This window comes from Pseudopipra pipra, chromosome 7 (genome assembly GCF_036250125.1).
Source record: "Pseudopipra pipra isolate bDixPip1 chromosome 7, bDixPip1.hap1, whole genome shotgun sequence".
NCBI lineage: Eukaryota > Metazoa > Chordata > Aves > Passeriformes > Pipridae > Pseudopipra > Pseudopipra pipra.
In genome coordinates, this window is record NC_087555.1 from 23,525,847 (window position 1) to 23,542,310 (window position 16,464).

At 60.1% G+C, this 16,464-nt stretch overlaps 2 protein-coding genes across 5 annotated transcripts; one reads left to right on the top strand and one right to left on the bottom strand.

The window, feature by feature from the left end:
• Window positions 1-500: 500 nt before the first annotated feature.
• On the bottom strand, window positions 501-16,415 carry LOC135417279 (serine/threonine-protein kinase 16-like). Of its 2 annotated transcripts, XM_064661163.1 has the most exons (21): window positions 16,358-16,415; window positions 15,767-15,904; window positions 15,354-15,463; window positions 14,863-14,965; window positions 14,290-14,474; window positions 13,900-14,015; window positions 13,629-13,776; window positions 13,175-13,397; window positions 12,897-12,998; window positions 12,533-12,688; window positions 12,319-12,435; window positions 11,621-11,894; window positions 11,035-11,146; window positions 10,744-10,911; window positions 10,555-10,625; window positions 1,968-2,187; window positions 1,762-1,895; window positions 1,566-1,686; window positions 1,395-1,490; window positions 1,203-1,324; window positions 501-1,114 (listed from the first exon to the last, which is right to left on the bottom strand). In XM_064661163.1, the coding sequence occupies exons 2-21, from the start codon at window positions 15,891-15,893 to the stop codon at window positions 976-978; spliced, it is 2,844 nt and encodes a 947-aa protein (XP_064517233.1). In that variant the 5' UTR covers window positions 15,894-15,904; window positions 16,358-16,415; the 3' UTR covers window positions 501-975. The 2 variants fall into 2 exon arrangements, with proteins under 2 accessions (XP_064517233.1, XP_064517232.1); XM_064661162.1 differs by lacking the exons at window positions 10,555-10,625; window positions 10,744-10,911; window positions 11,035-11,146; ... (10 more) ...; window positions 15,767-15,904; window positions 16,358-16,415 and adding an exon at window positions 2,892-3,022.
• GLB1L (galactosidase beta 1 like) lies at window positions 3,712-9,139 on the top strand. 3 transcript variants are annotated; one of them, XM_064661140.1, is made up of 17 exons: window positions 3,712-3,907; window positions 4,341-4,513; window positions 4,829-4,979; window positions 5,218-5,278; window positions 5,554-5,648; window positions 6,023-6,203; window positions 6,292-6,350; window positions 6,518-6,639; window positions 6,820-6,860; window positions 7,156-7,274; window positions 7,412-7,486; window positions 7,564-7,653; window positions 7,785-7,898; window positions 8,159-8,290; window positions 8,618-8,695; window positions 8,754-8,833; window positions 8,906-9,031. In XM_064661140.1, the coding sequence occupies exons 1-16, from the start codon at window positions 3,794-3,796 to the stop codon at window positions 8,811-8,813; spliced, it is 1,665 nt and encodes a 554-aa protein (XP_064517210.1). In that variant the 5' UTR covers window positions 3,712-3,793; the 3' UTR covers window positions 8,814-8,833; window positions 8,906-9,031. The 3 variants fall into 3 exon arrangements, with proteins under 3 accessions (XP_064517210.1, XP_064517209.1, XP_064517208.1); XM_064661138.1 differs by having other exon boundaries at window positions 3,749-3,907; window positions 8,618-8,833; window positions 8,906-9,139; XM_064661139.1 differs by lacking the exons at window positions 7,412-7,486; window positions 7,564-7,653 and having other exon boundaries at window positions 3,748-3,907; window positions 8,618-8,833; window positions 8,906-9,139.
• Window positions 16,416-16,464: the final 49 nt, after the last annotated feature.

Sequence of the window (16,464 nt, forward strand, 5' to 3'; positions counted from 1 at the left end):
CTGTGGACAGCCCAGCTGCTGTGTGTCCCAGTGAGCCCCTCCAGCCAAGGCTGCCTGCTGGACTGGGAGTGTCCCCAGCACTGGGATGGTTGTGCTGTCCCCAGGCTCTGCTCATTCCCACTAGAGCAGAGCTCCTGCTCCTGCCTCCCAAGGTCTGGCAGCTTCCCAGTTTGGGCACCCACCTCCCTCTCCCTGGGCAGCAGAGAAGTCTGGCCTGTACCCCTGCCACCACCCTTCTGCCTGCGCTGAGCCCAGCCCCAGAGGCTCTAAACAGCAGTGCCTGGCTCCAGCTGTGGAGTTGTGTTAGCTTCTGTCAGGACAGTTCTGGGGCCAGGGATTAACTTTCCCTGCTTACTGCTAATGCTCTGTCTGTGCCTCCCCAGCTGGCCTCTGCTGCCCTTCCCCTCTAGTAACGCTTGGCTGCATAACCCAGACAGTGTGCCCTGCTCTCCTCATGACCCGCCAGGATCCCTCCCCACAGAGAGGGACACAGCCACAACTCCGCAAGAACGTATTTTACTTCAAACACAAGGCAACGTTGGTGCCAAGAGCAGTGGCAGAGTGGGCACTGGGGCCCTCTGCCTCCCTCCAGCACAGCACCGGGACCCAGCCTGCAGTGCTGCCCCGGGCAGGAGTGACCTTCCTGGGACACAGAGCTGCGGTACCGTGGCTCCTGCCCCCTGGGGTGTCCTACAACATCCTCTTCTGTCACCCCTGGGGGAGGCAGCAGCCAGCGAGGGCCCCATGTTTAGCAGCAGATCACACGTCCACAGCTCTGAGGCACAGACCAAGGCCCAGGTAGCAGCATCCAGGGCACAGAACACTCCAAATCCAACACACCTCCAGCATAGAGCAGCAGCTCTCCCCCAGGGCATTAATTCCCTCTGCAACAGGTCTGCAGGGGAGCAGGGATTAGGGCAGCTGCTTTTCTCCTGGCTCAGCCTTGGGGCACATCACTGCTGGAATGGGATGGGCTCAGATCTGTGTGGTGTCCTGTCCCGCCAGTGCTGGCTGCAGCCCCTCCAGCTGGCGGAGGATGTCATCTATGTTGGGTCGCTCCTGGGGGTTCACTGTCATCATGGAGGAGAGCAGGCGCTGCAAACCAGCTGAGTACCTGGAGGAAAGACAGCAACAGGAAGACCCATGTGGAGCACAGGACAGGGGGCTACCCAGGAGTGGGGTCACCCTCCCCAGCCCCTCACCTGGTTGTGGGGGGAAACGTGATCGGGTTCTGCACTGCCAGAGCCACACTGTCACCCTTCTGGAAAATGGCATCAAAGGGGCCCTCCCCAAACATCATGCAGTACAGCACACAGCCTAGGGACTGGAGCACAGTTGGGTCAGGGCAGCTTCGTGGCAGTGGGACAGGGTGGGCCAGAAGGCTGGATCCTTACCCAGATATCCGTGCGCTCATCTATGACGCACTGGCTCGGCACCGTGAAGAGCTCAGGAGCACGGTAGGAGATGGTGCAGCGCTGGGCAGCCCAGTCCTGCAGAGGGGAGAAACGGGGATAAAGGGCTTGGGGCAGGGAGAGGCTGGTGGGGTGATGTCCCAGGCCACTCACCTGCACAGCCATGGCCTCCCGAGAGCTGTTGACTTCGATGCGAGCTTGGTTCATGGAACCCAGATCCATCAGCACAGGCTGGTCATCCTCATCCAGCAGCACATTGGTGGGCTTGAGGTCTCTGTGGGGATAGACATCACCAAGCACCCACTGGGGCCCCTGCCAACCCCCCCAGCCAGCACTGCCAGCCCCTCACCTGTGTGCATAGCCCTTGCTGTGGATGGCTTGCAGCCCGCGGCAGATCCCATGGAGGATGAGGAGGATCCGCTGCTCTGGCATGAAGGTCCCTTTCTCTCGCAGTGCTTCCACCTCTCTCCAGAGGGTCCCGCCCTGGCAAACACAAGCAGCTGGTCACCACTGCTGCTCCTGGGGTGGTGAGGCAGCCAGGAAAGCCCCTCTCACCTTCACATAGGGCAGGAGAAGCCAGGCCTCGTGCTTGGCACCCTTCTCCACCATGGCGTGGGCCACCAGGCGCAGGATGTTCGGATGGTCGAAGAGGCCGTGCATCTCCACCTCGTGCAGGGCGGCCTGGCGGTCCTCCTTGTCGTGGCACAGGATGCGCTTCAGGGCGTAGAAGCGCCCATCCCGCAGCCCCTCCACCAGGTCCACATAGCTGAAGCCCCTGCAAGGAGTCAAGCATGGCGTGGGCTGAGCACTGTGGCATCCATGTCAGGGCCTTGAGCCCAGTCTAAACTATCAACACTCAGAGGAGAGGCCAGAGGGAATCCCTCAGCCATGCCAAAGCATCCCCTCTCTGCATGAAAAACCCCACTGGTCCAATCACCCCCACTCCCATGGCTCTGAGCACCCACTCCTTGGCATGACCAACCCCTGCCACCCAGCATGAGAATCCACTGCCATGCACAAGCATCCCTTATGCTGAAGCATCAACCCCCACCAAGCCCAAGTATTTCCCCCATGCCCCAACGTGACCTGAGCTCAAGCATCTCCCCACGCTGCCCGACCATTCCCTGTGCCAGAGCATCACCCCCCTGCCCAAGCATGTCCCTACGCACAAGCACCCCCCCTTACCTAAGCATCTCCTTATGCCTGAGCATCACCCCCACGCCTGAACATTCCCATGCCAAATCATCCCCTATGCACAAGCACACCCCTGCCCAAGCACGCCCCCCATACTCGAGCACTCCCCCTGCACAAGCGCCCCCAGGCCCGCGCGCCTCCTCATACCCGAGCATCCCCCAAGCCCGAGCATTCCCCATGCCCTAGCACATCGACCCCCGCCCGCAGACCCCCCTTGCCCGAGCATCCCTCGCAGACCCCGGGGACCCCCCGCCCGAGCCCCCCGCGCCCCAGCCAGCCGCGCACCCCTCTGCCAGGCGGTGGAGCAGGAGGTACCGCGCTCCCCCCAGGCTGACGGTGCCCCGGGAGCAGACGCACAGCGTCTGCCCCATCGCCCGCCCGCGTCATCGCCCGCCGCCGCGCGTCACCCCCGGCGTCACCCGCCGCGTCACCCACGGGGCGGGGCGCCGCCGCCTCCCGCTGTTCGGTGCCGCCGAGCTCCCGGGATCCCGGGCTCCCTCCTCCGTGCGAGCGGGGACCGCAGCACCCAGCGCCCGGCAGCCCCGCGCGGTGCCCCCGGCGCGGTGGCATCCCCCGGTGGCGATGGCGGCAGCAGCCCGCAGCCCCGCCGCTCCCGGGGCTGGCCCCGGTGAGCCAAACCCCTCGCACAGGCGAGCGGGTCGGCGCTGCAGGGGACAGAGATGACGGAGCCACCTCAGCGGAGCTCGTCCTTCCCTGCGGCATCTCCCGACACACTTGTCATCAGCTCTAGCCCCAGCTCTGACCCTCTGTTCGGGGATGTTTTCCTTTCCCTCAGCCAGCAGCAGCATCCCTCCTACTAGAGCTACAGCCGAGGTTTCCATCACCACGTCTCTGATGGAAGAAGCGGGCTGAGCTCACTGGAAGGGTTCTGCTTGGTGGTGATACTTTTATGAGGCTCCTTGTCCCCCCACATGTGTCACCCACTATCCCGGGGGGCACCGGGGATGTGCCCGCCGGCCGGAGCCTTCTTGGTGGTGTGCCGCCAGCATCCCCTGCTGGATGGGCTTTGGAGGGGCTGATGTGCGGCTGGCCAGGCGTGGAGAGTCGGAGCCGCCCATCCCCGTCCCATGATCCCGCCCCAGCCGTGCTGCAGTTCCAGCTGCTTGCACTGAATATCTAGAGGAAGCAGCACTCGGCGCTGGCTAAGATCCTTCTCGGATCATGTGATGGTGGTGTCCACGTCCAGCTTCGTCCTCTGCCCCGGGCCTGCCGAGCACCCGGCGAGGATGGGGCTGCCGGCCCTCGCCCTGCTGCTGGCGGTGAGGCTCCTGAGTACGCAGGTTAGCAAACACGGGTGGAAAAGTTTGGGAGAACCGTGTGGAGCTAGGCTATGAAGGATCCGGTGGGACGACACCGGAATCTGCCTTGCTTCCCTCTCCGTGTTCCTACTCTTCCTGCTATGGCTTCCTTGTGCTGCCGCCCACGTCCCGCTCCAATGTCCGGCTTGCATTTCCAGCTCCCTGCCTGTCCTTTCAGCACCCCTCCTAGCAGCAAAATGCCACTAGCTCAGCCGCTGGATGTTTGATTAGCAGGGAGGGTGTGAATGGTTGCTCTGCTTATCCCTTCTGCTCTCCCAGGGCAGTGTGGTACCCTCCTCGGGGGATAGCCCCCCCGGAAATAGCCCCCATCAGTCCCTGTCCCAGGGAGCATGGGAGGGGGCAGCTGGGCTTTCTGAGAGTCTTCTGCCCCCCCAAAACTGCCACTCTCCCGCAGGCCTCTCCCTCACCACGCTCCTTCCAGGTGGATTATGAGCACAACTGCTTCCTTAAGGATGGTGTCCCTTTCCGCTACATCTCAGGCAGCATCCACTACGCCCGTGTCCCGCGGCCTGCCTGGAGAGACCGGCTGCTCAAGATGCACATGAGTGGGCTCAGCACTGTGCAGGTGTAAGCCCCAACAGCGCACAGCCCACTGCCACCACAGCCACTTGGGGTTTCTGGGATCTCTGGAGTAGGAACAAAGACAAAGGTGTTGTCTGACCACAGGGAGAAAGATCCAACACTTGCACTGGGCTGTTGTTCCAGGACAACCCTGCCAGACACAAGCATGAACCTGGGCTAGTGCCAGTCCAACCCCAGTTGCCATAATCAGCTCAGGCTGGAGGCCAGTTCCCAGAAGCAGAGGGACCGGCTGGTGGGATGGTTCCCTGTTCTGCTGGAGTACCCTTAACCCCTGCATGCTGATCTCCCCTCTTGCCCCAGCTATGTCCCCTGGAACTACCATGAGACGCTGCCAGGGGTTTATGACTTTGCTGGGAACCGGGATGTGGAAGCCTTCCTGGACCTGACAGCTGAGCTGGGACTTCTGGTGATCCTGCGGCCAGGGCCCTACATCTGTGCAGAGTGGGAGATGGTGAGCCCTGGCCCCCAACATGGCAGAGGGGTGATGGGTGGTCTGGGAAGGGCTCACGGGGTTGGCCTTTCTGGCTGCCACAGTGACTCCAGTGTCATGCCAGCCAAAGTTGCTGCCCTGTGGGGCACATGCTGCACTGGTGCTGAGCATTAGCACTGTGCTGGCTGGTTTCAGCTGTGTGTCAGCGTGGGCTGCTGAGCAGTTTCTTTGCTTCCCTCTCTGCTGTGTGTTTCTCCAGGGTGGCCTACCTGCCTGGCTGCTGTGGAAACCAGACATCATCCTGCGCTCCTCTGACCCCGGTGAGGCTCAGCACAGGGCTCTGGCCACTGTGTTCTTACAGCCTGGTGCCAGCCCTGGCACACTGGTATCTCTCCACACACCTGCCAGCCCCACGTGTGTTGTCTTTCTTATAGTCTTCTCCATCTTTTGGGAGCCTCGTGGTTTTGTACTCCACCTCCGCTTCCCCATTGTGCTTGGCCCTTCCCTGTCTGTTCTGTCTTCCTTCTGGCAGGCTGACTGCAAGTGGGCTGGGGTGGATGCTGCAGCTAGGCTGAGCTGCCCTCTGTCACCCCAGCCTACTTGGCAGCTGTGGACTCCTGGCTCCATGTCCTGCTGCCCAAGATCAAGCCACACCTGTACCAGCATGGGGGGAACATCATCAGCGTGCAGGTAAGGTGCCGTGGGGCCCAGCTCCCTGCTCTGGGTCATCTTTGGATGTGCTCCAAAAAGGCACCTGTACACCCTAAACCATGACCTCACCCAGTACAGCTCAGATAAATCCCTCTCAACTTCTGGACCTGGGTCTAAATCCAAAGGGACTCTGAGGTACCTGTCATCACTCCAGTTGTGGTTTGAGGGACACTGGCAGAGATAGGGCTCATGGTGGGGCTGAAAGGTCATTTTCAGGACACCTGGGGGGTTTCACTACATCTAATGATGTCAGGAGGAAAGAGGGGAGCTGAGTGTTTATCCCAGTGGGTGGTGGGACCTGGCTGCAGCCCTGTCATATGCATCCTGGGTGCCAGCCCCTGCCTTGCTCACAGGTGGAGAATGAATATGGGAGCTACTATGCCTGTGACTATGGATACCTGCGGCACCTGCTGGGCTCCTTTCGGGCGCTGCTGGGGAGCGAGGTGCTGCTCTTCACCACCGACAGCACGCGAGCGGAGGAGCTGCGCTGTGGCACCCTGCAGGGGCTCTACGCCACCATCGACTTCGGGCCAGGTACCCCTACGGGGGAGGAGGAGGACAAGGAGAGAGAATGGGGATTCCTTCTCTGTCCTGCTCAAACCTCCTCTCTTCACCTCCACAGGATCCAATGTGACAGAGCTGTTTGATGCCCAGCGCCGTGTGGAACCGAAGGGCCCCCTGGTGAGCTTGGCATGGGCACTGTGGGGGAATGACCTGTGATGGCTTTGGGGAGGCAGAGGCAAAGAGGGGTGTTGGGGCCAGGCTGCAGGTGAGCAGGGGGAATGTGGATGACGAACGGGTGCCAGGAGCCCCAGGTCCAGGCGGGTGACAGTCCCTTTCTCCCCTAGGTAAACTCTGAGTACTACACAGGTTGGCTGGACTACTGGGGGGAGGTGCACGCCAGCACCGGTGCAGCGTGGGTGGCCCAGGGGCTGGAGGACATACTGCAGCTGGGAGCCAGTGTCAACATGCAAGTAGTCAGCTGGCAGGGGGCACAGCCAGCAGGGGAGGTGGCATCACCTCTACCTTCATCCCACGGGGTTTGGGCAGGCAGGGCTGGGACTGTGGGTGCAGCAGGGAGGGGCCAGTGCCTGGTGAGTCCCTGCCAAGTCTGTGTGGGTGCTGACTGGGTTCTCTGGGGTTATCACAGGTACATGTTTCATGGAGGGACAAACTTTGCCTACTGGAGTGGTGAGTAGGGCCTTGCCCTAGGGAGGGGGCACTGCGGGGCTTGGGGGGCTTTCCTTGGCCATCCCTGAGAAGCCTGCTTCAGGCTGTTGTTCTGTCTCATGGGGCAGGCTGACACATAGCCAAGGGCCCCTGAACCCAAGCTTGTCCTCGCCTGGGGACTCCTTTTGTCCCTAGGCAGGGGTCCCCAGTTGGGGATCATGCCCTCCAATTGCATTGCAGCCAGCCTGGGGCTGGCTTCCATGCCCTGGGCTGTGCCAGAGCCCCTTCCTCCTGCTCACATTGCTTCCCCGGCCAGGTGCTGACTACAAGGACCAGTACAAACCAGTGACCACCAGCTATGACTATGATGCCCCCCTGTCAGAGGCAGGAGACCCCACCGAGAAGCTGTTTGCCATCCGCACGGTCGTCAGCAAGGTATTGAACTTGGCAGGAAGGGGACAGTACTGGGTACTGCTGCCTGTGCCAGGACAGAGGGGAACATAGAGGGTCCCAGCAGGGCAAGGGACATCTCCCTGCTTGCCCCAGGGGGCAGCTGACAGTTTGCTGTTCAGTTTCAGCCCCTGCCAGTCGGTCCGATGCCACCTGCCACTCCCAAGTATGCCTATGGCTGGGTAGTCCTGCGGAAGGTGAGTGCCTGTCCTAAGGGCTGTGCTGCCCTGGCCTGGCACTGCTCAACTGCCCAGCACCCATCCCTCCTTTGCAGTATGCTGACCTCCTGGATGTCTTGGATGTGCTGTGCCCCTCTGGGCCCATCCAGAGCCAGTTCCCCCTCACCTTTGAGGCCATAAAGCAGGTGAAGGGCTGGGAATAGTGGGGGACACTTGGGGAGATGCCCCTGTCTGCCTGGCCCTGGCTCTGGGGCAGAGGAGCAGAGCTCGTCTCCAGCCCCATTTCTCCTCTGTGCTGCTGTGCTGTGTCCTGCAGGCCCATGGCTTTGTGCTGTACCGCACACAGCTGCCCTGGGACATCCCGGACCCAGCCACGCTCAGTGCTCCTCCCCACAGCATCTGTGACCGTGGCTACGTGATGCTGCACAAGGTGAGGCTGTGGGAGCACACCAGTCCCTGGGCCAGTGCTGAGGGCTGTGGGACAGCCAGCAGTGGAGCTGTGACATGCCAGGGCCTTGGGGACAGCCAGAGTGCTGAGAGCCACACCGAGCCCTTGTGGTGTGGCTCTCTAGCCTGAATCTGTCCCCTTTGGGGGCAGAGGGCAGCCCTGGGCTGGCTCTGCGAGGGCTGGCAGCACTGGGGGTGGTGGGATCTGAGCACAGACTGGCAGCACTGACCTTGCGGCTTTAGGAGTACCAGGGGATGCTGGAGAGGGATGGGCAGATGACACTGCGTGTGACAGGCAAGGCAGGGGACACCCTGGACATGCTCCTGGAGAACATGGGCAGGATCAGCTTCGGTGCCAATGTCAGTGACTTCAAGGTAAGAGGAGAGAGCCCTCCAGAGGGAATGGCCTGGCCACCCACGTGACCAAACACCTCCTCTACTGCCACCTGTGACAGACCCCAGCCTTCAGGGGGGCCACCCCAAGTCCTGTTCCTTGGTTCATCTCACATCATTCCCTGGCAAACCTGCCAGGACAGGACTGAGAGACTGGCACCCCTCTCCCACTTAAGGTGCCATGGCAGCCAGGGCCCTTCAGGCCCTCAGAGGGAATCCTATTCCACCTTCACTGCTGCTAGGGAAGCCAAGTATCCTTCTGCCTGTGGCAGACACTGCTACCTCATTTTCCCTCCTGTTCCATTTCAGGGCTTGTTGGGAAACATCTCCTTGGACTCTATCCCTCTCAACAACTGGCTGATCTATCCCCTGGCCATAGATACTGCAGTCCAGCAGGGCTGGCCCCACGCTGCCATGCCAAAATCAAGCAGCAGGGGCAGAGCAGGGCCAGCCTTCTACACCGGGACTTTTGAGACCCCTGGCATTGCCTGGGACACCTTCGTGAAGTTCCCAGGTTGGAGCAAGGTAAGGCAGTGCCAGGAAAGGGGGTGAGGGTAGAGCAGGAAATAGCTCAGTCCCATCTCCATCATCTTCTAGGGACAGCTGTGGATAAACGGCTTCAACCTGGGCCGGTACTGGACCCACCGTGGGCCCCAGCAGACCCTCTTCGTGCCCGGCTCGGTGCTGCACATCGGCTGTCCCAACAACATCACAGTGCTGGAGCTGGAAGGGGCACCCCTCACCCCCCACTTGCTCTTTCTCGACCGACCCCTTTTCAACAGGACCCTCAGCCACAGCATCTCGGCCGCAGAATAAACAGTGCTGCTGGGCACTGGCCTTGCTTCTTGCTGGGGCTGCGGAGATGGCAGGGGGCTGGTGAAGTACAGAGGCTGCAGGGTCCTAGAAAAGTGGCACAAATCCTGACATAGACATACAGAGCTTTCTGCCCTCCTCTCAGGCCAGGCAGGGCTTGTGCTAATGAGAAAGGGGCCCAGGATTGAGATTTATTTGCATGTTAATCCCACATTCATCCCAAATAGTTCCAGTACTCATGCTGACTCTGCCCCTGTCTAAGGGGTCAAGGCACCTTTTTATTGACAATGTAGGCAGAAGAGGTAGTTGCTAACATGACAGGGCTGAGATGCTGAGGGCAGCCAGGAGAGGAGAGGGCAAAGAACCACCTCAAAGGTGCCTACAAGTGTGGCTGCTGGTAGCTCAGGGCTGCAGGGTCTGTATGTGTCAGGATCTGTCCCTCCACCACAGACAGCAGCCTACAAGGTAGCCATGAGAAAAGCTGGCAGCAGGACCCCCAGCTGGAGCCGGGCCACCAAACAGTCCTGGCACCACACAGTAGCACAACCTCTCAGTTCTAACGTCCCCAGAGTCAGCACCCAGAGCGACATTCATGCCTAGAGCCTTGCCAGAGCTGCCCCAGAGTGACATGGTCCACAGGCTCTCCCTTGCTGCACAGCCAGTGCTCAGCTGTGTCCCCACATTGGTCCTTGGCAGGTGGCAGCAGTCCCCAGCCTTAGGTGTGTCTGGCCTGTGCCCGGCGGTGGGTTTGCAGGCAGGCCGTGGAGCAGAAGGAGAAGTCAAGGTAATGGAAAGGGATCCGTCCCAGCAGGGACTCTCCACAGTGCCAGCAGCGGCTGCAGGAAAGAACAGAGCTGGCCCTGAGTAAAGGGGACACTTGAAGAGAGTTAGAGGAGGAGAAGATTCACTGCCTGGGCTGTGACATGAGACACCAGCAGCATGAGGGAGCTGATCCTTGTCTGGTCCTGCAGGGCTGATGTGCTCACCCAGCAGCCTAGCCGAGACATGCTCCCTGGAGGAGATGCTGTGTGGGAGGATAGTGTGAGGACACTTCGAGGCAGAATAAACATGGAGGAATTTGGCCTCATATGTAGTTGTAAAGCCCCTGCCCAGATCAGCACAGGCTGTGCTGGCTGCCAATAAGCCTGTGGAATGGCAGAGGGAAGAGATGTGAAGTCAGGAACAGGGGCACAGGAGTGGCTGGGGAGTTGGCTTGCCATAGATCTGGCTGCAGGTGGACCGAGTCATCCTTTGCAAAATATTTCAGGGGAGCAGGGCAAGACAGAAAGCAATCTTTTATACAAGCACTGCAGGGAATTGAGTGGACAGGAATAGCTTTAGACTGGAAATGAGACCTGGAGCAAGAAGGGTAGGGAAGAGCTGTGCTGACATGGGAGAGTTTGTGTGCAGAGCCATGCTGCCGGGACCATTACCTGATGTTGGTAAGCGTTGTGCCGGTGTCCTGCAGCTGTGCAGCCAACCTCCGCTCGGCAGCCAGCGCCCTCTGGGGAGCAGAGAGACAGCTCAACCACCCCTAGCCCCTGGGAGCTGCTGTGCCCAGAGCCCACCACAGTAGCACTGCCTCAGCCGGGCTCAATCCCCTTCCCAATGCACAGCCTCACCTTCTCCCTGTCAGACAGAGCCGCAAACCTCTGCTTCTCTTCCTGCTCCTGCTCCCAGCGCTGCCGCTCCTCCCGCTGCACTTGCTCCCGTTGCTTCCGCTGGGCTTTCTGTGCCCGCTTCTTCTCCAGCTTTTTGGCTTCCATCTCCTGTGTCAGGGGCCCTGGTACCTGGGGGCAGAGGGCAGGCAGCATTTCTCACTGAGCCTGGGGCAACAGCACAAATGGAAGAGGGGCACTTTGCTCTGGGGTCCCCCAGCTTCCAGAAGGCAAGGGCAGAGGGCAGGCACCCACCTTGGCACGGCTGTAGTCGTACTTGTCTGGATGGTCCACCATGAACTTGCGGAAAGCGTTGCGGGTCGTTCTGTCAGCAGAGATGCAGTATGGGGTCCTTTCCTGCCTGTCCCTGCAAGACAAGGGAGACCAGCTCACCCTGCCACCTTACTGCCCATGTCCCACTGGACTGTGAGCCCAGTGACTCCCCAGAAATATGCAATGTGTACTGCAGGCCATGGTATCACAGCCAAGGAGGGGAAAGTTCCTTATTCCTACACTAGAATCCTCAGAATCCTCCCCTTCTTGCATCTCTTGCATGAGGCTTTGGTCTCATCCCTACCCTCAGAACTGCTCACCAATAAACCTGGGCGCACTTTGGGGCATTGCCTTGCCTGCTGCTGTGCCAGACCAGGCAGGCAGAGAAAAGGACAGTTCAGTGCTTAGGCCTCCCATAACAAACCCAGACATCTGGGGTGGTAGAGACCAATCCTGTCTGTCCCAGGACAAGGGTGGCACCAGTTTCCTGCAGCTGAGACAGGAACGAGTTGCTGGACTCCCACAGCAGAGCTGTGGTTGTCAACTGCTAGGGACTCTGCAGCCATACCTGAGGGCAGGGTCCGCCCCTGCCTCCAGCAGCAGGCACACGGCCTCCGCCTTGCCTGCCCGCGCTGCCACATGGAGCAGACTGCAGCCACGCTCATCCACAGGCTGATTGAGCAGGGAGTAGGCCATATCCAGACTCTGTGTGACCTCCCCATCCTTGCTGTCCCCTGGCAGGCCCTCGCTCTCTCGCACACCCAGGAGGTGCCGCAGTGTCTGCACATCCCCTGTTTTGCAGGCGGTGAATAAGGCATCACGGAGCTGGGTCTGAGGGTCTCCTGTGAGGGGAGAACAGGAGAGAGTCTGATGCCTCCCTGAGCAGAGCGGTGCTCTGGTTTGACTAGGAAACATGCATAATGCAGTTAAAGCATCATCCTGCTAGCTGGATTTCGGCACTGCAGGATCTCCAGCACCTTCAGAGTCTCTGACAATGTATCATGGCACTTGGTAGCAGACAAGTCCTGAGATTAAGACCCACTCCAATCCCCTCAAAACACCTGGCTTAGCCAGATGCTGCCTGGCCCTCCAGTTCAGAGCTACTGCTCCTACATACACACAGCTCACTCAAAGGCACATGGCTGCACTGCAGACATCCCACACCCAGCTGCTCTGGGCACCTGCATGACATGCTCTTCACCCCACTGCAAAGCCACGAGTAAATGGGGCAGGCATCCAGGTGACCCAGCTCCTGACCCCACTTACCTCCATCACCCCAGAGAAGGGGCCCAGCCTCAGTCTCCCCCTGCAGCTCCGTCACTGGTTCCCAGCCAGGCTGCACACACTGAGTACAATGGTATCCAGTCTCTTCAGCACAGGGCTCTGCACAAGGAACACACGGTAAGGAAGAGGGACAGGGTCAGCCTTCACCTCAGCTATGGCCTTCCTATACCGCCCCCAGACAGCTCTTCCCCCTCACCTTTCTTCACCTTCTTGTCCCTCTTCTTCTTCCTTTTGCGGTTTCGCTTGGGCATCACTTCGAACTCCCGGAGGTCCAAGGTCCCCAGTGTCACTTCGACAGTCTCCAGCTCCCCTGCAGGGCTTTCCTCCTCCTCTTCCTCCTCCACCTCTGCAGCTGAGTGAGTAATAAGACTGAGGCTGAGGCTCCTCACACAGGAGCAATCACTTAGGTCTCTCAGCTGAGCACACTCTATCTTTCTCCTGTCCAGAATGAGGCCACATTCCACAGATTCTCCTCTGGGCTACAAATCTGGTCCATGCCTCCTATCTGGTCAGACTCCTCCTGTTTGCTCAGTTATGTTTCCTTCCATGGCTCAACTCACCAGTTGTGTTCTCCTGTGGGGGATTAATCTCTGCTTTCCGCTGCCTTTTCTGCCAGACCTTTCTGGGGGACCCAGTGATATCCTCCAGTGGTGTATCCTTCCCTGGGCAGCAAGGGTGCTCCTGTTATTGCCTGGGGACAGGGAACACCCCGTGTCTCCAGAGATTGAGGGCTGGAGAGCTAGCACCTCCACCCCATAGGGCATCATCCCCTCCCGCACAAGAGATTACGTCACCCCATCTGCCCTGACCTACAGGAACAAGGGCTGGTCTGACCTACCATACACCTGCAGGCTGGCCAGCGTGGCATGGACTCGCAGCACCTCTCGCAGGGTGGCCCTGCGGGTGCTGAGGGGGATGTGGCAGATGCGAGGGTCCCCTCGGGTGAGGGGTGGGTTCCTGCCACCAAAGAGCAGCGCACGGTTGTGACGAGGGGCCCGGAGGAAGATGCGCTGAGCTTCATTCAGGTGCTGTGCCCAGGCTGCCAGGAGGTCCTGAATATCCTGGGGAGGAAGGGGAAGCACTATGGGATCCTGAGCACATTGCATGGGCAAAGGTATCTCTGGAGCAGGGACAGACCCAGGAGGGCCTCAGAGCAGCCTCGTTTATGCCCTGACCCTCTTGCAGAGCCCACACTCCTGCTATGCCCTCCAGCAGCAGTGTGGTACCACCTCACACAGCCAGATAAGACCACGTCTCCCTGACAAGAGCCCAGTGCTGTGGTGCATCCTCACCTTGAGCAGAGCAGCCTCATTGTAACGCCGCAAGGAAGCTCCGGCCGACCTGGGTGCTGACCCCTGGGCATCCCGCAGGCCCTGGGCTGTGCCACGCCGTGCTCGCACCGTGTAGCGGTGGAAGGTCTTGTGTTCCTGCACCTGAGGGCTGGGGAGAGGGGCAGGCATGAGCAACAGGGCTCAGTGCGCGTGGGATTAACATGCAAAAGTAGCTCCACTTGACCATGCAACCCCAGCCAAGGAATAAGCCCAGCTGTCGCTCTGTACTCACCCCCGGAACACAGCTCCTGCGAAGTGCCCGCCACCCATCATCAGCACAACCCAGCACGTGCTCATGCTGAGGCTCTGCAGTGACGCTGTCAGCTCTGCTGGCTCCTCGATGTCACCCTGATACACAGACACCCTTGCTAGCAGGGATCACCTCCTTAGCTCTTGCTGTTCCCCAGGGAAGAGATCAGCCCCTCTGCTGGCACCAGAAATAGGTTTCTGGGAGCACCCCAGAGCCAAAAAATAGGCCACCAGCAAGTCTGGTGCTCTGATCTGGCACCAGAGACCACCCTTCCCATCATGGGAAGTCAGGGACTGTCAGACAGATGTCTACCCCCCAGTGCCGCCCACCTTCTCTGAGGTCCCTCTCCCAAAAAGCTGGGCTGTGACTTGCCTTCCCTGTGACCAGCACGCAGCGATATGCAGAGATGAGCTGGCCCTTTGCGTTGCGGACCAGCACCTTGTGGGAGCGGGAAGTCTGTGGGGTCCCAGGGCTGTTACTGGCAGAGGGCAGCAACTCTGACTCACTGCTTGTATCAGAGCTCTCTGAATCGGATCCTGAGATGCTCGAAACATCACCTGCAAGGGAAAAAAAGGTGCAGTGAAACAGGGCAAAGATTAATGAAACAGCCTCCCCAAAACTCCACAGGGGACTCCAAGAGCAAGCCCACAACCCCAGTAATGTTCTGTCCAATACCCTACATATCACAAGGGGGCTGTGGGTTGAGGAGATAGGGGCTTGGGGTTCCGGATCTGCAGGTACACCTAGGCAGCAGCCCATTTATAATGCCTCCTTCGCCCTAAAAAAATCATCAAGGCTCAGGAGCAGTGCTGGAACTCGAGAAGACCCCACAGGGGCAGAATAAAGGAACCCTGAGCTAGCAGAGAGCTTCATCCTTGCACAGAACAGGCCCAGCAAGGTCGCTGACAGTCCCTGGGCTCCAATGCAGACAGCCCCCTTCCTCACCCGTGCGGGTCTTCTCCTCAAACACTTCCACAGGCACTGCCCGGCGCCCCCGGAGTCGCTGCTTCAGGTTGAAGCGGTGCCAGTCGAGACGGTAGTGCTCAGTCTGTGGAGCAAAGAGGTATGAGCCAGCAGGGTCTTAGTGGTCCATGGAAACCCCCACCACTAAAGGGCATGAGGTGACAGACCCTGAGGGCTAAACTTATGCTGGGACTCTTCAGTTATCCTGACTGGAAGACTGCAGTACATTAAGGAACAGTTAACCTAAAGAGGTACAGGCCTGTGCTATACTTACATTTACTTCCACTAAATGACACTTCTAATCAATAACATGCAAGGTTTAAATGCCAGATACCAACAGGATGTGAGGAGTACAGCTCCAGGAAACAGCCAGCATTGGGCTGCATCACACTGGGGCTGAGCTTGCACAGCAGGACCCCACCAGTCATGCCAGCCCCACGCCCACCTCATGGTGACTGCCTGGCCCTGCTCACCTGCTCCTCCCGGCTGCCGAACACCTGCCCACAGGTTGAGCAGCACATCCTCTCTGGCATCTCAGGGACCTCATGGACCTTCTCCTTGCAGCTGGCAGCTGCAGGCTTCTCTGTAGGAAGAAGGAAGCGCTCTGCACAGGCAGCTCCCCAGACTATGCCACAAGGAGCAGAGCCTCCTGGGTCCCTTCTCAGCCACCCAAAGAGTCCTATGGTTGTAGAAGAAGCTTCGGGGACTTTGGGGTGACACTGAGAAAAGCTCATTTATCTGCCCACAAGGCAGCTCCCATGGCCAAGCTCCAGCGTGGCCACCCATGCTCTATTAGGGACAGAGTTCCTAACCTGTGGCTTGGGGCTGGGGGGCAAGAGCTTAGACAAATACTTCCCTCATGCCGTCCCCACGGAGTCCCACGCACCGTGGCTCACTGGTGCCAACTCAGCAGCACCTGCATCTGCAGCAACTCCACTGACAAGGGTCAGACCGTGAAGAAGGACGGGGTCCTGGGCAGCCTCGAACACGGACCTGCTCTCTGGGGCCAACATTGCTCCTGCTCCTGGCGGATGGGACGGTGCCTGAGCGACAGGCCCGGCGGGAACCACCCGCGGGTGACCCACGGGCACACCGCTCTCTCTCCACCCGAGCCCTCCCTGCGGCCGGGACCTTCCCGCCGTCGCTGCCCCCGGAATCCTGCACCACCCAGGGACATTACCCCCGCGATCATCCCCCCCCAAGCTGCCATATCCCCATGAGCTGCCGTACCATCACTCCCCCAAACCTGCCGTGCCCCCATCATCCCCCCAAAGCTGCCGTATCCAAATGAACTCCCCAAGCTGCTGTACCCCCATCGCCCCCCCAAACCTGCTGTACCCCCACTGCCCCCCAAAAGCTGCCGTACCCCAATGACCTCCCCAAACCTGCCGTACCGCGATGACCCCCGCAAAGCCGCCATACCTCCACCGCCCCTCGAAAGCTGCCATACCCCCATCACCCCCCAAACCTGCCGTACCCCGATGACCCCCCGCGCCGCTCACCCGCGGCCGCCACCACTCGGCCCGGAAGCACCTTCCGTCACATCCCGCCGCCGCCGCGGGGCCCGCCCCCCCCGCCCATTGG